This window comes from Erpetoichthys calabaricus, chromosome 8 (assembly GCF_900747795.2).
Source record: "Erpetoichthys calabaricus chromosome 8, fErpCal1.3, whole genome shotgun sequence".
Taxonomy (NCBI): Eukaryota; Metazoa; Chordata; class Cladistia; order Polypteriformes; family Polypteridae; genus Erpetoichthys; species Erpetoichthys calabaricus.
Genome location: NC_041401.2, coordinates 131,040,673 through 131,064,246, shown reverse-complemented (window position 1 = coordinate 131,064,246; position 23,574 = coordinate 131,040,673). Strand labels below are relative to the sequence as shown.

At 40.0% G+C, this 23,574-nt stretch overlaps 1 protein-coding gene across 1 annotated transcript in view; it reads left to right on the top strand.

Annotated features, from left to right (window-relative positions):
• Positions 1-23,574, top strand: part of cfap74 (cilia and flagella associated protein 74) — a 525,252-nt gene that overhangs the window by 453,989 nt on the left and 47,689 nt on the right. The window contains exon 35 of the mRNA XM_051931357.1: positions 23,334-23,488. Within this exon, the coding sequence (XP_051787317.1) occupies positions 23,334-23,488 (155 nt within the window). The remainder of the gene's footprint in view (positions 1-23,333; positions 23,489-23,574) is intronic.

The window sequence follows — 23,574 nt, the reverse complement described above, 5'->3', positions numbered from 1 at the left end:
ATTTGTACATGTGACATGATCTAGAGGCCTCGCACAAAAATGTTGCGCATGCCCGTTTCCACGCTCACATTGCAATGTATAAAAACTAAACTTGGCATAAAGCCACACACATTTTCACGCCAGCTCAGTCCCTGACATACACAAATTTTCCGCTCAGTTTTGCAAACTGGAGGCACCCAGCATCAAAGCAGTGCTATTATTCCAGTGTGGTTTCCCTTTTTTTTTTTTAGATCCACATCCCTGACGCGGCTTTATCAAATGCACATTAATTAACCGCATATCATTTATTAGTTTAAGGCATCTGATTGTAATTAACCTGTAACAATATAATGGTCCACGGAATGGCCAGACTATTCCAAATACCATAGCTGCTTTAGCGTTGTTACTCTCATTGCACCACTAGGAGTATTTATCCCACTGGTCGGAAAGAGAATTATCGGGATACAGCATCTAGCACACGCTGCCTCAGCCATGTGCAGTCTATTTGAACATCGCCCATACAGTACGGCAAATGCTTCAGAGCCATTCCTGCAGGGACCTCACGGTTCAGAAACAATTTCATCCCAAGAACTATAAACGCACTCAATCAGTCCATCAAGTGCTCCCGATAGAACAGTTTGTACTTAAGTACAATCACCTCACTGTAAACTTGCGATACAGTTATAATATTGCACAACCTGAACCACTTTATAAAGAGTCAATTTAGATTTCCAAGTTTCTTGGAGCTTTTGATATAATTTTTAAGATGAAATGCAGCAAATTGTGTTTATTATATTATACAGATAAAATTTTAACATCATTTAAATAATCTATATTGTTAATAATTAAACATGCGACGACTTGCTGTCATAGTACTAGCAACGAGCTGGCGCCCTGTTCAGGGATTGTTCCTGCCTCGCGCTGTATGCTTGCTGGGATTGGCGTGACCTGGATGGATAGATGGATGGAGTAATTAATCATGTACTACGAAGATACTTCAATGTTCCTTAAAACTTTTGAAGAATCGACGTTCTCAGCTTACAGATGGCTTTACATCCACTACAGAGCTGATTGTGTGGCTATTAGTTACTTGGAGAAAGAAAGTAAGGACAGGAATTGGGGGTTAGTACATTTGAAAGAGACAGTACTGCTGCAATAAATTATTCCATTGAAGGTCTCGCACAGCGCAGCAAGCATCTTGCGGGAGGCAGGAACAGTCTCTGGACAGGGTGCCAGTTCGTCACTATCACTGTGCCATCCATATTTCCATGTTTAATACATGCTTTAATTCCTACCATCATGAAAATGATACATCTTAGTATTTAAATTGTTCAGCGAGCTGTGATGTCATGAATGTAATGCATTCTGTATCCTGTCAGTGGAAGAGAAAGCCAGTTGAAGAAACACATAGTGATTCACACACATAGAGCACATAGAAGAACACATACAAAACAAAGCATGTAATGTGCTACTTTAGTTACGATGGGATTTGAGTAAATTAAACGATTTTAAGATGAAGTTTATGACGTTCTACTTTAATGACAAAAACTATGTGATTAAAGTGGAAATTTCGAGATTAAAGTTGACATTTCGAGCTTTTTTTTCCCCACTGTGTCCCTATTTTTTTTCTTTTCTCTATACCCTAATACTCTTCCATATGACACTCAGACAGTGGACTACGAAATGCTTTTTCACAGTGTCTATGATATCTGACAACTTCTTTTTTGTTTAGGGCACTGTGCAACTTTGTGAACTTGAACTTTCGAATTTCTCCGCCGCTCATTCACTTCCTTTTGTTGCTTATACCACTGTTTAAACCAACAAATAGTACGTTTTTCCTTGCCTCCACTTGGTACTCGCTGAAATTCTTCTATTTTTCCCCCTGTGCTTTTGCCATTGTCTTTTCACAGAATGCTGAACTTAAGGGCTATTTATATTTATTTGCATATTCAAAGAGGCGTAATTCTGGGTGGAGACAGGATGGGATGGCAGGTGCATGCACAGATTTATACATCTGGATTTTTTTGTGCAGACGCACATTTACACTTTTGTCCGTACACCATGTTTAAGTGTGAATTCTACACACGGTGTTATCCATGAGGCCCCTGGTGTTATGTTTGTATTGGAAGGTGTACAAACTGAAGAGAAAAAGAGACAGGCGTGTTCCTTGTGGTGTTCCAGTGTATAGGTTTGCACTCCCATGGGATTAATGTGGGACTCACTGTACTCAATGCATTTGCTTGTAGTGCAGGACTGATTTTTAGTACTTCAGGCAGGAGCAGGTATAATATATAAGCAGTTAGGGTACATGCATTTAATCCGTCTTGCAAGATTGCAGAGCCTGGAGATGGCTTTAAATCCATAGAGGTGGAAACAGCATTAAAAATAGGAGAATGCAAGACTGCAAAACTAACTAAAGGAAAGTGTGACATTTGGCAGTCATTTTTTTATTTAATTGAATTTATTAAAAGCAACTAACATTCCATACGAACAAGTCAAACTTAATAATAATAATAATAATAATAATAATAATAATAATGCATTTTATTTATAGGGTACTTTACATTAGTAGTAAATCTCAAAGTGCTACATAAAAAAGTTTAAACAAAGGCAAAGCAAGATAAAAAAAGAGATAAAACGACAATAATTAGTAGCATTCTTGTTAATAAGCTTTCCTAAATAGAAAAGTCTTTAGCTGTTTTTTAAAACAGCCCACAATCTGCTGTGTTCTCAGGCTCTCTGGTAGGGCATTCCAGAGCTGTGGAGCAGCAGCTGCAAAGGCTCGGTTACCCATTGTATGAAGTTTGGTCACAGGGGGGTGAAGGCGGTAGGTATTTTCAAAATGGAGGTTTTTTGTAGTGGATTGCAGTACAGGTATAAGGAGTTCCTTAAGATATTGTGGAGCATTTCCATGGATGCACTGGTGAGTAAACAAACAGAGTTTGTATTCAATACGGAGGTGAATAGGGAGCAAATGAAGTGACCGAAGGATTGGTGAAATGTGTTCATATTTCTGCACCCTCATCAGGATTCTTGCAGCACTATTTTGAATTTGTTGGAGCTTTTGAAGGCTCTTGCTGAGGATCCCGATGAGGAGTGCATTACAATAATCCAGCCTGGATGAGACAAAGGCATGAACCAGCTTTTCAGCATCACAGAGGGAGAGGTAGGGACAGAGTTTGGCTATGTTTCAGAGATGAAGGAATGCAATTTTACAAAGATGATGGACATGTGTATCAAACGACAGATGGGAGTCTAACTTGACACCCAGATTTGTAACAGAAGGGTAGAAGGTGGTAGGGTCAGAAAAGGAAATACAATTTACAGAGGAACGAAGTTGATAGGGGGTGCCAATTAAAAGAGCTTCAGTTTTAGTGCTGTTCAGCTTGAGGGAGTTCTTGGACATCCAGGCCTCAATCTCATCCAAGCAAGAGGAAAGAGTTGATGGAGGTGTAAAAGAAGTCGAATCCAGCCTGACATAGAGCTGTGTATCATCGGCATAGCAATGGAATGAAACTCCATGCTTACGGATGATGTGACCCAGGGGTAGCATATAGATATTAAAAAGGGGCGGCCCAAGGATTGATCCTTCTGGGACCCCAAAGGTGACAGTGTGGGTACGAGATTTAGCATCCCCCAAGGCCACATACTCAGCCCTATCTGTAAGATAGGACTCGAACCACTCCAAAGCAGTGCCAGAAAGTCCAATTATATAGTGAACATGATGAAGGAGAACATTATGATCTACTGTATCAAATGCAGCTGTGAAGTCCAGGAGGATAAGGAGTGATGCAGAACCCTGGTCAGCAGCCATCAGGAGGTCATTGGTGACTCTGACCAGGGCTGTTTCTGTACTGTGAGAAGTTCGGAAACCAGATTGAAAGTTTTAAAACAGATTTAATTTTTTTAGGTGATCCTGAAGCTGAACCAAAATAACCTTTTCCAAAACCTTAGACAAAAATGGAAGGTTGGAGATCGGACGATAGTTTGCTATCACTTTAGGATCCAAAGAGGATTTTTTTAAATGAGGTCTAATTTTTGCATTTTTCAAGGCCAGTGGAACTTAGCTGCTCTGGAGAGGGTGATTAATGATATCAGCAATATCTGATACATTAGCTTTTACCAGAGGAGTAGTAAAAGGGTCCAATGAACACGTTGATGGCCTCATCCTCTGTATGATGCCCTCAACTTCTTTAACTGTGGTACAGAGGAACTGGGAAAGGCACCCCATTGGCTTTGGTGTAGAAACATCCAGCGATGGAGGGCTGGAGACAGACAATGAGGAGCGGATGATGTCTACCTTAGAGGTGAAATATTCAATTAAATTATTGCACTGCTCCTCTGTGAAATTATTGCAGGTGTAGGTTTGAGGATTGAGTAAATGATTTATCATAGAAAAACGTTGTTTGGAGTTTCCAGGACTGTTGTTGATTAAATTTGAATACTATTGCGATCTGGCAGTGGTCAGTGCTCTGGAGTAGTTTTTTTGGTGTTCCCGATAGGCTAATTTGTGGACTGTTAAACTGGTTGCAAAAAAACGCTCCTCGAGGGCTCGCCCAGCTGTTTTCATCTGTTGAAGCTCACTTGTAAACCACGGGGCAGATTTTACAAAAGAAACCACTCGTGATTTAACTCGGGCATGGGTCTCAAGGATGTTCTGGAGCCCATTGTTGTAGTAATCGACTAATTCATTGACAGAAGAAAGGTGTGGAGCAATAGAGAAGTTCTTAATGTCAGCATTTAAATCATTCGAATATATTTTTTTCAGGCTACTGAAGCGGATGCAGCATTGTGGTTTAGAGTATAGTGAAAATGTGGGTAAATCCATTGAAACAATTTTGTGATCGGAAACACCCAGATCAAGTACTTGGAGGTCAGAGATGAGGACTGAGTCAGTAATGACTAAATCGAGGGAATGGCCCTTGTTGTGAGTGGGGACCTCAACAAGTTGCCTCAGATTTAAGCAGTCCAGGAGCTCTAAGAGCTGGGCAGCAGAATAATTAGAGAGTGTGTCCACATGAATGTTCAGATCTCCAAGAATCAGTACATTTGATGATGTTGTACAGAAAGATGAGAGCAGCTCATTCATTTCCGTAATGAAATCAGGGTGTTGTTTTGGTGGTTGATGAATAAGAAGTATTGTTATAAAAAGTGGATGCTTGCAATTAATTGCCGAACATTCAAAAGTTGAGAATTTAGGAAGGGGGAGAAGTTATAATTGCAAACCTATACGATGGATTACAGCCAGACCACCGCAATGTCCAGAGCTGTGGGCCTTTTTGAGGTAAGTGTTGTGGGCGAAAGAAATTGCAGACTTGACAGCAGGCCGGTAGTATTTTGTTAGTTCTCTTTTATTTCACACTCGGAGTCACAGGAAGTAGAGATTCAGAGAGCACAGTCTGTCGCAGCAGGGCTCTACTGAACCCCGATGAAAATTAAGGGGGAGTCTTATATACTTCTTTATCCCATGATTAGTAAGTTAAGCAATGTCTGAGCTAAGCATTATCTATGTTCCCCAAAACTGATCACAGGACAGACGCTTTACACTTGCACCCTGCAGCCTTGTGACCCTTTTACTGAGTCATTCACTTTGAGGAACTTAACAGAAAAGGCAGTTTGAATCATGTAGAAACCATTTTCCTGAGCCCTTTGCGTAACATATTTTTGTCATTTTATAAATCAAGCCTTTCCTTACTGGCAGGGTTTACAAGCGTTGCTGAAATGAAATTTATTTACCAAACACACAGAGTATGTGGTGTTCAGGAGAACATTCTTCTTCTACAGTGTACCCAGGAGGGCAGGACTCGTTTAAAACAGAGTATACCTCAGATTTATGCCAGGTCTCAGTTAAACAAATAATGTCAATACCCCTGTCTACAATGATTATAAATTAGACAGGCTTTATTTGTCAGGGACTGAATATTAAAAAGTTCGACTTTGATGTTTAGCAAGGTGTTGCTTTTAACCAGAGGACGAAGAAAGGTGAAACACACTCCAGGCTTTCCGTCTCACCTGGACCGCCACTGAGCAGTGTTTTTAGTCTCCGTGGCGATGGTGCTCGGATGGCATGTTGGGGCTGTGACAGAGCGAGTTGCTGCTGACCACAAGGACGGAATGGAGCTCCCGGTCTTGGTGTAAACAAACCGCCAACCAAACCCCCTATGGACGGTAGTGGGGGCGACGGAGGAGTCCAAGTTGTTTGATAACTGTGATGTCTAATGGAAAGCTGTGGTTGTTGAACTCCAACAGTTGCGATGGCAGATACCGAAGCATGCCGGCGAATGGAGGAGATATGATCCCGATGTAAATAGTCGGCTGTAGTCCTTATGTGCACAGTTGGACAGCTGTGGTGCAAATTGCAAAGGACTCCAGAAGCAAGACAATCACCAAGATCCCCAACGACAGAGCCGACATCCAGGAAATGTAATAATGGGCAGAACACTGGTGGATGAAATGCGGGCAGTTTGCAATCGACTCCAGAAGCTTTAGTTCATATGACAACGTTAAGAGGTATTCCGCAAGAAATCCCAAATGCCATCCACAAAAAACTCAAGTGGTATCAGTCAGTATCAGTCAGTTGGAGACCGATATTAGGCTAGCGCCGATGACACAATGCAAACGCTGTAAGGCATTAGCATCTAGCGGCTGTAATTTGCGGTTAAAGTTGTGTATAATATCCAGAAAACAGCTACAATCAAACGACATTCAAGTTATACAAATACTTAAATAATGAATATAGCATGGAGAAGCTGCGAACAGCCAGCGCCAGCGTCCTCTCCCCTGCTAGGAACGTGAAGTAGTCTTGACAAAACTAAATTCAGTTCAACCCCCACCCATGAGTAAGAGAGGAAGGCCAACAGCCAGAGTAAAACTTCTGTTCTCTACTTTAAGCCCATCGGGGATTTCACCAAACACAGCTATTAATGGATTGGGAGTGACTGTGACACCAAGGATGTCTGATAGGCATTTAAAGATTTTGGTCCAGGATGATGTTAATTTGGTGCACGCCCAAAACATATGGCCCAATTAGGCTGCAGCTCGATTGCAACATTCTCAAGTTGGATCTTTCCCTAGAAACATTTTGGACAATTTAACACAAGACAAATGTGCTCGATAAAAGATTTTAAGTTGAATAATTGTATGCTTTGCGCATATGGACTGAATTCTCTGCATGGCTACCTTCCACTCCTTTTCTGAAATGTGGAGCAAGAGATCCTTTCCCCACTGTACTCTGGGATCTTTGAAAGGAGGGGACATTAAAATGCTTTTATACATTATAGAAATGCTGCTTGAGTGTTCAAGACTGATCAATAGAAGTGGGAGGTGAGGTTGCAAAGACATTATCGACTGTATGTACAAATCTCTAAGTGATTTAATCCCATATATTTTCCAAATATTATAAACTATGAAGTTTGAGAAGGTGGGAAAAGGTGGTTATCATGCTGAGGTGCCACAGATAAAAGCTTCTCTTTCTTGAAGTATTTCCTACATTGGTTCCATATTCTGAGTAAATGAAGCACAATTAGGTTGTTAGTATATTGATGATAACTTGTATTTACTGGGGCACAAAGCAAGAAATATAAAGAAGTACTGCAGGATTTTATTTCTATTGTGGACCAAGCCTGTGTGTGTGTTCATCTACAGTATTTGTCTCATTGTCCAAGTTTTTATAGCTTGTATATTTGCCGTACAGTAATAAAACTGAAAGTTAGGTAGAGCCATGCCATGTTCTGTTTGGCAGTGATTTTCAATTGTTATTGATGGCAAGGGACACCATCACACAAGTCGGGCACCTCAGGTTTAAAGCGCCACATGTGTACAGTAACAAAGAGTCATACTGAACTGACATTCTTGCCAAAAATGTCAAAAGTAACAACTAATGCTGAAAGTGAAGCACAGTATAAATGTGTGGATTTTATTTGCTAGGATATACAGCCTTATCACACAGTGTCTGGTGAGAGCTATATTTAACTTGAGCAGTACCTGGTTGACATGGAAACCAAAATTGGAAAATTTGAAGTTTAAAGAAATACTGCCTTATCTGACAACTGTATCATGGCACATGGTAGAAAAAGCCCAAAAACTGAGAAAAATATTGTATATGACATGCTAGAGACAGAAACTGAAAACTCTGAGAAACCCTCTTTCATATCTACTGCCATCTATTATATCAATGAGAGCTATAATCTTGTTTCGAGGGTGCTTTTTGTGACACCATTCAGAGCCAGCACAATTAAAATGGGTGTAAATCTTTTGGAATGGAATGTTCACACATGGAAAATTATATTGTCTTTGTTTCTGACCAAGGAGCAAACACGATCACTGCCTTACACGGCTACACCAAATTAAACTGTAGTGCCCACATTTTTATACATGATTTTCTCAAGTGCTTTTACACCAGCAGTGATGGAGAAAGCATCCAAAGTTGCAAAGCTTTTGGCTAATGAAAAAGAGTTAGTTAGGTATTTCAAACATACTGGACAATAAAGCAAGCTTACAAGGTCACTCAGCCAGTCGTCGGAGGCAAAATGAAACTCTAATTTTAATATACTGGATTCAGTGTTGCAGTAATTTGAGGATTGGCCGCATGAACAAAAAGATATTCACAATTGTGGTCTCTTTTCTGAAACTGTTCAAACATGCATTGACTGATTTAGAATCAGATATTACCATTTTCTAGTGCCTGTCTAGTACCCCCATTGGAAGTGAGACACAAGGAACACTGTAAGGCGGTGTTAAATGAACCTATATTCAGTGAAGTTGAATATGTCTGTGTGAGACATTTTAAAGAAATTGTCAACTAACTGTTTAGCACCAACTCCTAGATAGTGTAAGAATGACAAAATACAAAGGAAAAGGTTGTGATCCTTTGAAACAATTTGCAAAAATAAGTAATCACAAAGAACTGAGTCTACACACTTAAGCAGGCAATGAACTGAGGAGAAATGGCAGGTAGGTCAGTTTTATAGTAGGAAGGCAGGAAGGGTGTGTTTTAGAGCAGGGAGTGGAAATGAGGTCAGGATTGAGGCGAAAATTATGTTTTTACGCGGGTTTTCAATCTGGAGGTCTGTAGAAAAAGAACAGTCATTAGTGCTCATTGCCAACCCTCAGTCATCCCGTGATTGCCTCCGAAGCACACGTGTGTGACAATAGGTTATACTTTATTTGTCCCCAAGGGGAAATTTAAATTTTACAGATCCACTAACTCCACAAAGTAGCAACATTGCTCAGCTCAAAGTTTTTCCTTCTATATCTTTTTTTTATTTTATATCTATATGTAGAGGAGGGAGAGGAGGAGCGCAACAGCACAGGAACAAGAAGAGATTTGTAATAATTTGAAATAATCGTGCCTTAATGCAACTGAACTTTATCAAAGTGCGGTGAAGTTCACTACACAAGTTTTAATGATGCCATCTTTTGTCCTAGAGCTAGCAAGCAGTCAAGGAGATGCCAGTGCATTCACAGTAGTTTAGTTGTTTGCAGCGTGCTTTTATTCAAAAGCAAAAATTATTGTGATTTGCAAAAAAAAAACTTACTTTATAAATCTCCAACACCTTTTGAAAGTGGGGAGTGTTTGTTAACAGTGATATGTTGACCAGAAAAGGTTACGTTTTAAGCAAAACTAATATGCGAGGCTTGTACGTAGACGGCACCTACATTCCGTGTCAGAATGTCACATTTTTGTGAAATGAATAGCAATTAATAACATAGATTACTGTATATACTCGTGGATAAGTTCTCCCACGCATAAGTCGGGACTTGATTTTACAGTTTCATTTCTTGTATTTTATAATGTCGGTCGTATAAGTCGAATGCGGAAAACTCAAGCTATTGGTACAAGGAATTATAATATGCTAACGCCCACCTGAGAGAGTAACCATGGAGCACACTACCTTTTTTTTTTTCTATGTGGGTGTGGCAATGCGCTGTATCAGTATATGTGTATATGTGCTTGAACCAGCCTTACACTCCTGCATCAACAGTGTGTGCTCCTAACCTCTCTCTCTCTTTCTATTGTGCCTATGTGACCACATGGTAATACCCAACCTATTCCGAAGCAATGTTTGCACTAATTTGTGTTTTTTGTACCTCACACCCTCATACACCTTTATCATAAGAGCATCCCTTATCTACGATGGAGCATTCGATCAGAAGAAAATACTGTATGAATATGGTTTTAAATTAACCATCGTTGAAGTTGTTAAAGAAATTGGTAACTGCACTGCTGCAACAAAATTCGATGGCGTCTGAGAAACTGATGCGAGATTGGAAGAGGCAAGAAGATGTACAAAAAAAACATTAAGTGTCGCATTTTTGAATGGCGTATAAGTTGGGGTCTGATTTTATGATCGATTTTTCAGGTTTCAAGACCCGACTTATCATGAGTATATATGGTATACTTTATTTCCATTTGAAATACTAAGCGGTTGCCTATTTACAAAGCCATAACAACACATTGTTTACACTGCTCTTTTCTGTTCCTTTCTGAGAAAAATATGCGTAAATTTCTGCTCAGAAATTATTATTTAATTCCCATCAGAAATCTGTATTAAATACTGATGAAGTAGAATTGTCACAAAAAGGTGAAAAAAACAACTGGACCAAAGTGGGAAAAATTTCAGCCACCTCCTTGTACACAATTGTGTTAATCAGGCTTATCAACCAAGCATGACATTTTCCTTTATGGAAGCAATGTGTTTCTGTGGGCAGGAGTAGGATAAATGAGGCCAAGTGTATGCAGAAGCGGGAGGGCATGGTTTTAAAAAATCAGTTTTGCGCAGACCTCTACTCCAGTGTTGTTCACATCTGTATCAGAAACACTGTCCCCGAGTCTGTTATCCTGGACACCACAGGCTCATCCACCTGCATATCTTTTAGTTTACCCATTAACCAGGATAGCTGGATGGTACTGAAGACACTGGAGAAATCAAAAAACATAATTCTTACAGTGCTGCCAGCTTTATCCAGGTGAAAGTAAACCTTGTGGAGAAGAGAACTCATACAGTCCAGGATCATCCTCTAAGCGGTCTTCATGATGTGAGGCATAGGGGCTACTCATCTGCAGTCATTAGGTGAAGAGGCACCTGCCTTATTTGGAACAGGAGCAATGTAGGATGTTTTCAAAAGCAGTGGCACTTCCTGATACCTTAGGGACAGGCTGAACAGATGACAGACGACACCACAAAGTTGGTCAGCACAGTAATTATTGTGCAAAACCAAAGTTAGACTTTCTAATTTCACTGGTTTCATAGTCTCTAACTTGCTCTGCATGTGTTTAGCCTCAACGTTTGTAAACGTCTTTATGAAGTTCCACTTTCTTTTACTCATTGTCTTTTAATTCTGAGCCGGATTGGACGTGATTTTTTTCAATTCCACTTGTTCCTGGCTGATAATTACTTTCCTTATTTTCTGAATTTGCACCTCGATTATTCTTTTTTGCTCTTTTTTCTGTCCAACGCATTTGAGTCTCTTTTCTACACGCCCGATTGGACATGCTTTTTTTTCCAATTCACTTGTTCCGGGCTGATCATCACGTTCCTTATTTTCTAAATTTGCACCTAGATTATTGTTTTTCTTTATAGCATTTGTTTCTCTCCATCGCTTTTGGGTCTCTGTTCTCCACGCTTTTCTTTCTTCTTCGTTTAATCGTCGATGTTTCATTTCTACCCTATTTATTTCTACCGTATTGACCTTATATACTTTATATGCACTGAGAGCCCTGGAGCTGTGTGTGCTGCGTGCCTGCCTTTACACTACTGATTTGTTTTTTTGATATTGTTTGTAAGTAGGGTGTGTCTTGCAAGACTCTCGTTCTATGTTCCCGTGAGACGCACCGTGGCAGGTCTCTTTCGTCTCGCGGGTCTTTAAATTATCTTCCGAGAAGATCACGTATAATAGACTATCAGGACAGGGGACAGGATTTCTTTTTATAATAGAGAGATTATTATACTACTACTAGTAGTAGTAGTAGTTGCACTTTATATTATTTTCTTTATTATTAGTAGTGGTGGTAGTTGTGGTTGTAGTAGTAATAAAATTGTCTTTACTGTTGTAAAAAAAAAAAAGAAATGCTAACTTTTACAAGTACTATAAATTTACACCGGCTGTTACATACACAAATCAAAGGTATGTTTTTATTGTATAATATTAACAATAAGAGCAGCTCACTACTCAAAATGGTAAATTTGCTGGGGAGCTGGTTTCGAACTCGCAACCTCTGGATTATAAGTCAGTAGTTCTTACCACTTCACCACGGAAGCTGTCGTATTGTACTTGTACCTTTTGTGAAAGTTTTTATTTGATATTTGGCCATCAGCCTTCACACATTATACAGTTCATGTCTACATTTTGTCATTTATTACTAAAACATGAAAACGTTTCTGTTTTAACGATGTGTTTACATAAATTGTTGTAGACACAGAACACACATGAAATTATTTACTCTATATAGTTCTAGGTAGCTCATTCCCAGATAATCAATCAAGGCAGGACCTGGGACAACAGTGGGGGGGGGCAGGTGTAATAGCAGGCTGCTTGCTTCTTGGTCTTATCGACACATTTACAAGACAAAAGATGCTGACGGAGAGGAGTGAAAAGATTTAAGGTGGGCCGGAAGTACGTGTTTTTTCGTAGGCTCTGGTAATTCTAGTGTTAATACACTCAGGGAATATATACTGGTAAAGCTGAAATTTTGACATTTTCCAGTTATGCTCTAATTCTAAACATCCTGTATAAGAGGATGTCTACTATCCTTCAAGCATTGTGAATAGCTTTTTAATTTGAGCACATTTTCTTTGATAAGAACTTCTCAATAAGAAGCCCATTTTCAGAGTTGAGTTGTGGATATTTCTAGTGTAATCTGATCTAATGAGATAAGTATTAAAATAATTAATTGCTGTTGTTTAGGTCTTTCCGTTTAGATTCTTATTTGTGCAAATCATAAGTATTTATAGAAAATATTACTGTTACACATGCCTTATGTTGGCTACAATACACAGTAGTAGCTGATTTTGTGTCAGTAGCAAAGTGTACTTTCCCAGATATTTTTTCAAATGCATTTTGTGGATAAGTCAGAAAAAATTCTGAAAGGGGTCCTACATAGTTTGCATTCTCAAAAGATGTCTATGAAATCTCATTCACTAATGCCATCAAACCCTATAGAATGTATTAATTAAACACTTCTTTTTCAGCATGTAGACCTTTAGGCAGAAATCACACTTTTTCTCATGCTTCTGGTCATTTCGGATCAAAGAAATATAATAATGCATATTCTTTCTCCATGAAGAACCTTCTTTTCTGAACAATGTCTAAGTCTATAAGCACACTCACTGATCTGTAATCTATTTTTCTGTCAGCACCTGATATATACAGTATATAACTTAATTCCTTCTGTCTGAAAAAGAGTATTGTCCAAAACCATTTATGTTGTATTAAGAAATACCTGAATCCTGCCACACTCGTTCGTCTCCATTAACTCAGTTTACAGTGCATCCGGAAAGTATTCACAGCACATCACTTTTTCCACATTTTGTTATGTTACAGCCTTATTCCAAAATGGATTAAATTCATTTTTTTTAAATATTATTGATTAGATCCTGCCAGGTTTTGAAAAAGTTCTGTACAGATCCTCTGAGAATTTGATTTTTTCCAATTTCAAATAATATAAAACATCGGTTTCCCACTGACTTAAAAAAGGAGAATTAGGATTCTTCCAGTTTAGCAAATAAGTCTGCGTGCCAAAAGTGTAGTGAATGCAATCACAGTTTGTTTGTCCTTCTCCACTTTAAACCCATCTGGAAGAACACCAAACACAGCTGTTAATGGGTTAGGAGGGATTGGGACACGAAGGCGGTCTGAGAGGCACTTAAAAATGTTGGTCCAAAATTATGTTAATTTGGTGTGGGCCCAACCCAGTGAGGCTGGGACTTGATTGCAGCGTTCGCAGGTTGGATCTTGCTCTGGAAACATTTTGGACAGTTTTTTTTTTATTATTTTATTAATTTTATTGTAATCATTCCATATAAATAGATCAATTTTTACAAAAAATAGGATTGAAAACAAATCAAACCCTACCCCCGAGAAAGAGAGCATGGCCAAAGGAGTAATACTTAAAGCTTGTAAACATACCTAAATTGTTGAGTTTAATAGCGCAATAAAGATAAATGGAGAAGAAAAAGAAATGCGGAGATAATTATTTCTTCTTATTCTAAAATATTATTGATTAGATCCTGCCAGGTTTTGAAAAAGTTCTGTATAGATCCTCTAACTGAGAATTTGATTTTTTCCAATTTCAAATAATAAAAAACATTGGTTTCCCACTGACTTATAAGAGGAGAGTTAGGATTCTTCCAATTTAACAAAATAAGTCTGCGTGTCAAAAGTGTAGTGAATGCAATCACAGTTTGCTTGTCCTTCTCCACTTCAAATCCATCTGGAAGAACACTAAACACAGCTATTAATGGGTTAGGAGGGATTGTGACACCAAGGCTGTCAGAAAGGCACTTAAAAATTTTGGTCCAAAATGATGTTAATTTGGTGCAGGCCCAAAACATGTGACCCAGTGAGGCAGGAGCTTGGTTGCAGCATTCGCAGGTTGGATCTTGCCCTGGAAATATTTTGGACAGTTTTAAGCGAGACAGATGAGCTCGATATATAATTTTTAGTTGAATAATTGTATGCTTTGCGCATATGGAGCTTGAGTGAATTCTCTGCATTGCTATCTTCCACTCCTTTTCTAATATATTAATTAAGAGATCTTTTTCCCATTGTCCTCTTGGATCTTTGAAAGGAAGGGACTCTAATAAAATTTTATATATTGCAGAAATGGTGTCTAATTCCTCGAAATTGAGCAGTATTTTTTCCAGCATGGTGGAGGGTACGAGATGAGGAAAATCGGGCAGGTTCTGTTTAACAGAGTTTCTAATTTGAAGATAGTGAAAGAAATGTGTAGCTGGAAGGTTAAATTTGGAATGTAATTGTTCAAAAGATGCAAAGATATTGCCTATATAAAGATCTCTGAGCAATTTAATCCCAAATGTTTTCCACATATTAAAAACTAGATATGTTTGTGAGGGTTGAAAGAGGTGGTTCTCCTGCAGAGGTGCCATCTTAAAATGCTTTCTAAATTGGTTCCATGTTCTGAGTGAATGAAGCACAATTGGGTTATTAGTATATTTGTGATAACTTGCATTTATTGAAGCGCAAAGCAGGGAATATAAAGAAGTACTTCAGGATTTTACTTCTATTGCGGACCAAGCCTGTGTATGTTCATTTATTTGTGTCCAGGTTTTTATAGCTTGTATGTTTGCTGCCCAGTAATAAAACTGAAAATTAGGTAGAGCCATGCCACCTTCTGCCTGAGGTCTTTGTAGGGTTGCTCTTCAGATATGTGAATGTTTTGAGTTCCAAATAAATGAGGTTATGGTTAAATCTAATTGCTTAAAAAATTATTTATTGATGTATATTGGAATGTTTTGAAATAAAAAAAGAAGCTTAGGAAGGATATTCATCTTAACAACGTTAATTCTTCCAGCTAGAGTGAGATGAAGGGTTGACCATCCATGCAAGTCTTGCTTAATTTTTTCCATACAGACAGCGAACTTTTGTTGATAAAGAGCTTTGTGTGCTTTGATATTTACCCCCCCAGGTATTTAAACGGAAATACGTACCGGCAGGCCAAGCAGAATGCGGCTTTGGTGGTTGCTGAGGCAAAAACTCGGCCGTGGGAGGAGTTTCCTGCCCCAAGTGGAGGAGTCCAAGTATCTCGGAGTCTTGTTCACAAGTGAGGGAAGAATGGAGCGTGAGGTCGACAGGCACATCGGTGCAGCGTCCTCAGTGGTGAGGGCTCTGCATCGGTCTGTCGTGGTGAAAAAGGAGCTGAGCCGTAAGCCAAAGCTCTCAATTTACCAGTCGATCTACGCTCCTACTCTCACGTATGGTCATGAGTTTTGGGTAGTGACCGAAAGAACGAGATCGCGAATACAAGCGGCTGAAATGAGTTTCCTCCGCAGGGTGTCTGAGCTTTCCCTTAAAGATAGGGTGAGAAGCTCAGTCATCCGGGAGGGGCTCAGAGTACAGTGATCCCTCGCTATATCGCGCTTCGCCTTTCGCGGCTTCACTCTATCGCGGATTTTATATGTAAGCATATTTAAATATATATTGCAGATTTTTTGCTGGTTCGCGGATTTCTGAGGACAATGGGTCTTTTAATTTCTGGTACATGCTGCCTCAGTTGGTTTGCCCAGTTGATTTCATACAAGGGACGCTATTGGCAGATGGCTGAGAAGCTACCCAACTTACTTTTCTCTCTCTCTCTCTTGCGCTGACTTTCTATGATCCTGACGTAGGGGGATTGAGCAGGGGGGCTGTTCGCACACCTAGAAGATACGGACGCTCGTCTAAAAATGCTGAAAGATTATCTTCACGTTGCTACCTTCTGTGTGCAGCTGCTTCGTGAAGCGACATGCTGCACGGTGCTTCACATACTTAAACGCTCAAAGGGCACGTATTGATTTTTGACTGTTTGTTTTTGCTCTGTCTCTCTCTCTCTCTCTCTCTCTCTCTCTCTCTCTCTCTCTCTCTCTCTGCTCCTGACGGAGGGGGTGTGAGCTGCCGCCTTCAACAGCTTTGTACCGGCGGTGCTTCGCATACTTAAAAGCCAAACAGCCCTATTGATTTGTTTGCTTTCCTCTGTCTCTCTGACATCTGCTCCTGACGCGCACTCCTTTGAAGAGGAAGATATGTTTGCATTCTTTTAATTGTGAGACAGAACTGTCATCTCTGTCTTGTCATGGAGCACAGTTTAAACTTTTGAAAAAGAGACAAATGTTTGTTTGCAGTGTTTGAATAACGTTCCTGTCTCTCTACAACCTCCTGTGTTTCTGCGCAAATCTGTGATCCAAGCATGACAATATAAAAATAACCATATAAACATATGGTTTCTACTTCGCGGATTTTCTTATTTCGCGGGTGGCTCTGGAACGCAACCCCCGCGATGGAGGAGGGATTACTGTACAGCCGCTCCTCCTCCGCATCAAGAGGAGTCAGATGAGGTGGCTAGGCATCTGATTAGGATGCCTCCTGGACGCCTCCCTGGTGATGTGTTCCGGGCACGTCTAACCAGGAGGAGGCCCCGGGGAAGACCCAGGACACGCTGGTGGGACTGTGTCTCCCGGCTGGCCTGGGAACACCTCGGGATTCTCCCGGAAGAGCTAGAAGAAGTGGCCGGGGAGAGGGAAGTCTGGGCATCTCAGCTCAAGCTGCTGCCCCTGCGACCCGATCTCGGATAAGCGGAAATGGATGGATGGATGGATGGATATTTAAACGGATCTGTAATAATAAAAGAAAAGGTGTCCAATCAGATATTGTATGCTTGAGAATTCACTGGAAAGAGTACACTTTTATTCAGATTAATTCTGAGACCAGAGATCTTTTGAAATTCTGTAAGTGCTGTTAAGATTGCACGCACAGAATTTTGTGGGTCTGATATATACAGTACCATATCATCTGCATATAGAGAAATTTTCTGTTCCAGTCCTTCTCTGATAATCCTTTTTATCTGATAAGCATTTCGACAGTGGTTCAATGGCGATTGCAAATAGCAGTGGTGACAAGGGGCATCCTTGTCTGGTACCACGTTCTAGTTTAAAGTAGTCTGAACAAATGTTGCTAATACAAACTGAAGCTTCTGGATTGGTATACAGTAGTTTGATCCATGCACAAATGTTCGGGCCAAACCCAAATTTCTCTAATGTAGTGAAAAGGTATTTCCATTCAATCATGTCAAATGCTTTTTCTGCATCCAATGATAATAATATTTCTGAGGTGTTTGACTTTGCTGGTGAGTATATTACATTAAACAGGCATCGAAGATTGGAAGATAAGTGTTGACCCTTGATAAATCCAGTTTGATCTTGTGATATTACAGAGGGCAGCACTTTCTCCATCCTTCTAGCTATGATTTTTGAGAGTATCTTAACATCATTATTCAGAAGTGAAATTGGTCTGTATGATGCACATTGTAATAAGTCCTTATTTTGTTAAGGAAAGACAATAATTAATGCTTGGCGAAAAGTTTGAGGTAGAATTTGCTTGTCTCTAGCTTCTGTAAATGTTGCTAATAGCAAGGGAGCTAGCTGAGTGGAGAATTCTTATAAAATTCTGAAGGGTATCCATCAGGGCCTGCTGCTTTCCCGCCTTGAAGTGCATTTTTAGAATCTAGTAATTCTGATAGCGCCAGAGGTTTATCCAGTTCCTCCACACTAAAAGTATCTATTTGTGGTATCTGTAATGTATCCAGAAATACATTAGATTGTGTGTTGTCTTCTTTAAACTCGGTAGAATATAAGGATTTATAGTAGTCTCTAAATGTGTGCATTATATTTTTATGGTCAATGATTATGTCTCCGTTTGTGTTGGTAATTGCTGGGATTTCATTGTGAACTTCTTGCTTGTGGATTTGTTGAGCTTTCTCTCCATGTTCATAGTAATGATGTCTTGATTTATAAATGAGTTGTTCAGTTTCTTTAGTTGTCAAGAGGTTGAGTTCTGAACGCAGAGCCTGCCTTTTCCTATGCAGAGCCTCACTTGGACGCCTGGCATGTTCTTCATCTATTCTAGTAATTTCGCTTCTTAGCTCTAATACTTTCTTGAGCTAGAAGAAGTGGCCGGGGAGAGGGTTTCTAATGTATTCCTGTGGGAAAGATATGAAATAATCTGTCCTCTTGAAAAGGCCTTTAGAGTTTCCCAGAGTATTCCTGCAGAAACCTCTGAAGATGTATTTGTCTCTAGGAAGAAGCTGATTTGTTTGGATATAAATTCTGTACAGTTCTCATCTGCTAATAGAAGCGGGTTAAGACTCCATCTGCGAGGTGAGTGTGTGGGGCATAATGACTTTAGCTCCAAGATCAGAGGTGCATGGTCGGAAATAACAATGGCATCGTACTTGCAAGATTTAATCATAGGCAAGAAATTATTATCTATAAAGAAATAGTCAATTCTTGAGTAGCAATGATGTACTGGTGAGTAGAAAGAAACAAAATTATTGACCATAAAAATATAATGCACACATTTAGAGACTACTATAAATCCTTATATTCTGTAAATGTGTCGATAAGCAGGAAGCAGCCTACTATCACATCCCCCCTACGCCGCACAGTTTTCTCAGCTGAAGTCTGTTTACCTGCGTGTCACTTGCTTAGAGTTGTATAGAGTGAGAAGTCAAGCAAAATGACACATTTTATAAATACTATATCGTTATTTGGAAGACATGCATTTCATGTGTGTTCTGTGTCTACAACAATCTATGTAAACACATTGTTAACACAGAAATGTTTTTCATGTTTTAGTAATAATTGACAAAATGTAGACATGAAGTGTATAATGTATGAAGGCTGAAGTCCAAATATCAAATAAACACTTTCACAAACGGTACAAATATAACAGAGCAAGTGTGCGCTTCTATTCAAGAATATAACTTCAGAAAAAGATCCCGCGTTAGGGTGCGACATTCACACCCCTTTGATACGACCGCTTCGGTGGTGCAACGATATCAACTGTTGACTGATAATCGAAACTTCACGGGTTTGACCCCAGACGAGTCCGTTTTGAGAAGTGAGCTGCTCTTATTCTTATCTATTTTAGAATAAAAACATATGTTTGATTTGAGTCTGTAACTTGTAAAGGTTAGCTTTGTTTTTTTTTATTCAGTTCTCTCAGTCGATAAAATCAAAAAAAAATGTGTTATGTTTTGCTTTATTTAAGTATTTAGTAGATGCACGCATAAAGAAACCATACAGAGGTTGTCCCTGTAACAGTGTTTTTAATCATTTTACTGTAACCAGCAATTGTAATTTAGTTGATATGAATACACCCAAACAAATGCTATTATACTGTAGGAATAAAGAATACAGTGAGAATTACAATAAAAAAAAATAATGTGGCATGTTACTTGTAGTTTTAAAAAGTAAATATATTGTAAAGGGGCTGCACGGTGGCGCAGTGGGTAGCGCTGCTGCCTCGCAGTTTGGGGACCTGGATTCGCTTCCCGGGTCCTCCCTGCATGGAGTTTGCATGTTCTCCCCGTGTCTGCGTGGGTTTCCCCCGGGCGCTTCGGTTTCCTCCCACAGTCCAAAGACATGCAGGTTAGGTGGATTGGCGATTCTAAATTGGCCCTAGTGTGTGCTTGGTGTGTGGGTGTGTTTGTGTGTGTCCTGCGGTGGGATGGCACCCTGCCCGGGATTGGTTCCTGCCTTGTGCCCTGTGTTGGCTGGGATTGGCTCCAGCAGACCCCCGTGACCCTGTGTTCGGATTCAGCGGGTTGGAAAATGGATGGATGGATGGATATATTGTAAAGACCTTATTCACAATGAGATACGTTTTATGGGTTATGAAAGCAGGATTTTTTTTTACCTTAACTACAAAATTTTGCTCCTTAATGCCCATTGTTTACAGTCACAAACATATCCTTCTTCTTATTCGACTTCTTGTCGCCACAGTGAATCATCTTCTTCCATATCTTTCTGTCCTCTGCATCTTGTTCTGTTACACCCATCACCTGCATGTCCTCTCTCACCACATCCATAAACCTTCTCTTAGGCCTTCCTCTTTTTCTCTTGCCTGTTAGCTTTATCCTTAGCATCCTTCTCCCAATATACTCAACATCTCTTCTCTGCACATGTCCAAACCAACACAATCTCGCCTCTCTGACTTTGTCTCCCAACCGTCCAACTTGAGCTGACCCTCTGATGTACTCATTTCTAATCCTATCCATCCTCGTCACACCCAATACAAATCTTAGCATCTCTGCTAAGCATCTCTCTAACTCTGCTACCTCTAGCTCTGTCTCCTGCTTTCTGGTCAGTGCCACCGTCTCCAACTCATATAACATAGCTGGTCTCACTACTGTCCTGTACACCTTCCCTTTCACTCTTGCTGATATCCGTTTGTCACAAATCACTCCTGACACTCTTCTCCACCCATTCCACCCTGTCTGCACTCTCTTTTTCACCTCTCTTCCACAATTCCCATTACTCTGAACTGTTGATCCCAAGTATTTAAACTCATCCACCTTCTCTAACTTTACTCCTTGCATCTTCACCATTCTACTGATCTGCCTGTCATTTACACACATGTATTCTGTCTTGTTCCTACTGACCTTCATTCCTCTCCTCTCTAGAGCATATCTCCACCTCTCCTCAGAGCAAACAATGCATCTGTGGTGCTCTTTATTGGCATGAAACCATACTGCTGCTCACTAATCATCACCTCACTTCTTAACCTAGCTTCCACTACTCTTTCCCATAACTTCATGCTGTGGCTCATCAATTTTATCCCCCTGTAGTTACTACAGTCCTGCACATCCTGCTTATTTTTAAATATCGGCACCATTACACTTCTTCTCCACTCCTCAGGCATCCTCTCACTTTCCAAGATTCCGTTAAACAGTCTGGTTAAAAACTCCACTGCCATCTCTCCTAAACACCTCTATGCTTCCACAGGTATGTCATTTGGACCAACGGCTTTTCCATTCTTCCTCCTCTTTATAGCTGTCCTTACTTCCTCCTTGTTAATCCATTGCACTTCTGGTAATTCTTCACTACCACACAGTGCCTGTCTCACCTTCTCCCTAAACTCAACCTTGCAGTCTTCCTTTTTCAGCTTCCACCATTTTATCCTTGCCTCTGCTCTCACTCTCTTCCTCTTCTTGATCTCCAACATCATCCTACAGACCACCAGCCAATGCTGCATAACTACACTTTTCCCTGCCACCACTTTGCAGTCTTCAATCTCCTTCAGTTTGACTCTTCTGCATAGGATGTAATCTACCTGTGTGCATCTTCCTCCACTCTTGTATGTAACCCTATTTTCCTCCCTCTTCTTAAAATTCATATTCAACACAGCCATGTCCATCATTTTGGCATAATCCACTATCCTCTGACCTTCTTCATTCCTCTCCTTGACCTACCCATCACCTCCTCGTCTCCTCTCTTCCCTTCACCAACATGTCTATTGAAATCCGCTCCAATCACCACTTTCTGTCCCTTGGGTACACTGTTCATCACTCCATCCAACTCACTTCAAAAATCTTTCTCATCTATTGCACACCCAACTTGCGGTGCACCCCATATGCACTAACAACATTCAAGATCACACCTCCAATTTCCAGCTTCATAATCATTACTCTGTCTGACACTCTTTTCACCTCCAAAACACTCTTGACATACCGTTCCTTCAGAATAGCCCTTACTCCATTTGTTCTCCTGTCCACACCATGATAGAACAATTTGAATCCACCTCCGATCCACCTGCCCTTATTCCCCTTCCATTTAGTCTCTTGCACGCACAATATATCAACCTTCCTTCTCTCCATCATATCTTCTAACTCTCTCCCCTTACCAGTCATACTGCCAACATTCAAAATTCCTACCCTGAGTTCCACTCTCTTTACCTTCCTCCTCCTCCTCCTGTCTCCGGACACGTCCCCCCCTCTTCTTCTCCTTATCATTCTTATTTTTCTTCATCTTGTTCGGCCAACAGTAACCCAATTTCCACCAGCACCCTGCTGGCTAACAGTACTGGTGGCGGTCGTTGTTAACCCAGGGCTCGACCGATCTGGTATGAAAATCTGTATTGTCCGCATATTGATTGGGCAATATTTTACAATTTTGGCTGGGATTGCCTCAAGCAGACCCCCATGACCCTGTAGTTAGAATATAGCGGGTTGGATAATGGATGAATGGAAAATTTTACACTGGATGCCCTTCCTGACGTAACCCTCCCCATTTATTCGGGCTTGGGACGAGCATGAAGAAACACACTGGTTTGTGCATCCCCTGTGGCTGGGTTAGTCACAAACATATCCTAATTGCATTAATTTTTTCCTTATCTTTTAACCTTTCATTTTGACTATTTTGCCACTACTTAGCTGTTGTTACTTCTTGGTTTTTACACATTCTATGTAGTTTAGCAAAGAAGCATACTTTCAACAAAAATAATCTTTAATTGGATATTACTTTTCATCTATCCATCCATTTAATTACAAGCTTTTATCTAGATAGCTTGATTGGTAGTTTCATGTTGGACTTGTGTTGTTATGAGTTTGAATGAGTATATAAGTGACCTTGGGAATGAAGCTACATCCTTTCAAGACCTGTTTCCTACCTTGTTTCAAGTGGTTCCAGGATAGGCTTAGATCCCCTATGATCGTGAAGTGAACTAAGTGGGTTTGAGAATGTTATATGTATTGAAGACACAAACTCTATATATTTACAAGCATGTACGTTTTTTTCTTTGATACAGGTTTCTTTTTCCCTCTTTGTATAATTCATTTATATCACAAATCTGTTATCTTTCAGGGACGCAAAACTACCATGGACTGAGTGTCTTCAGTGTGTCGCCTGCAGAGGTCACTATAGAGCCAGGAAAGACTCATGATATTTCTGTGATATTCCAGCCAGACCATGAAAGTTTATATTACTCTGACAGACTTCAGGTGGAACTTGGAGATAAGGTATATAAAATACTTAAGTAGATAAGTATTAAATAAATAGATTAAACTTAACAGTAGTACCCAAGTTTTATTTAGAGAATCTTCAT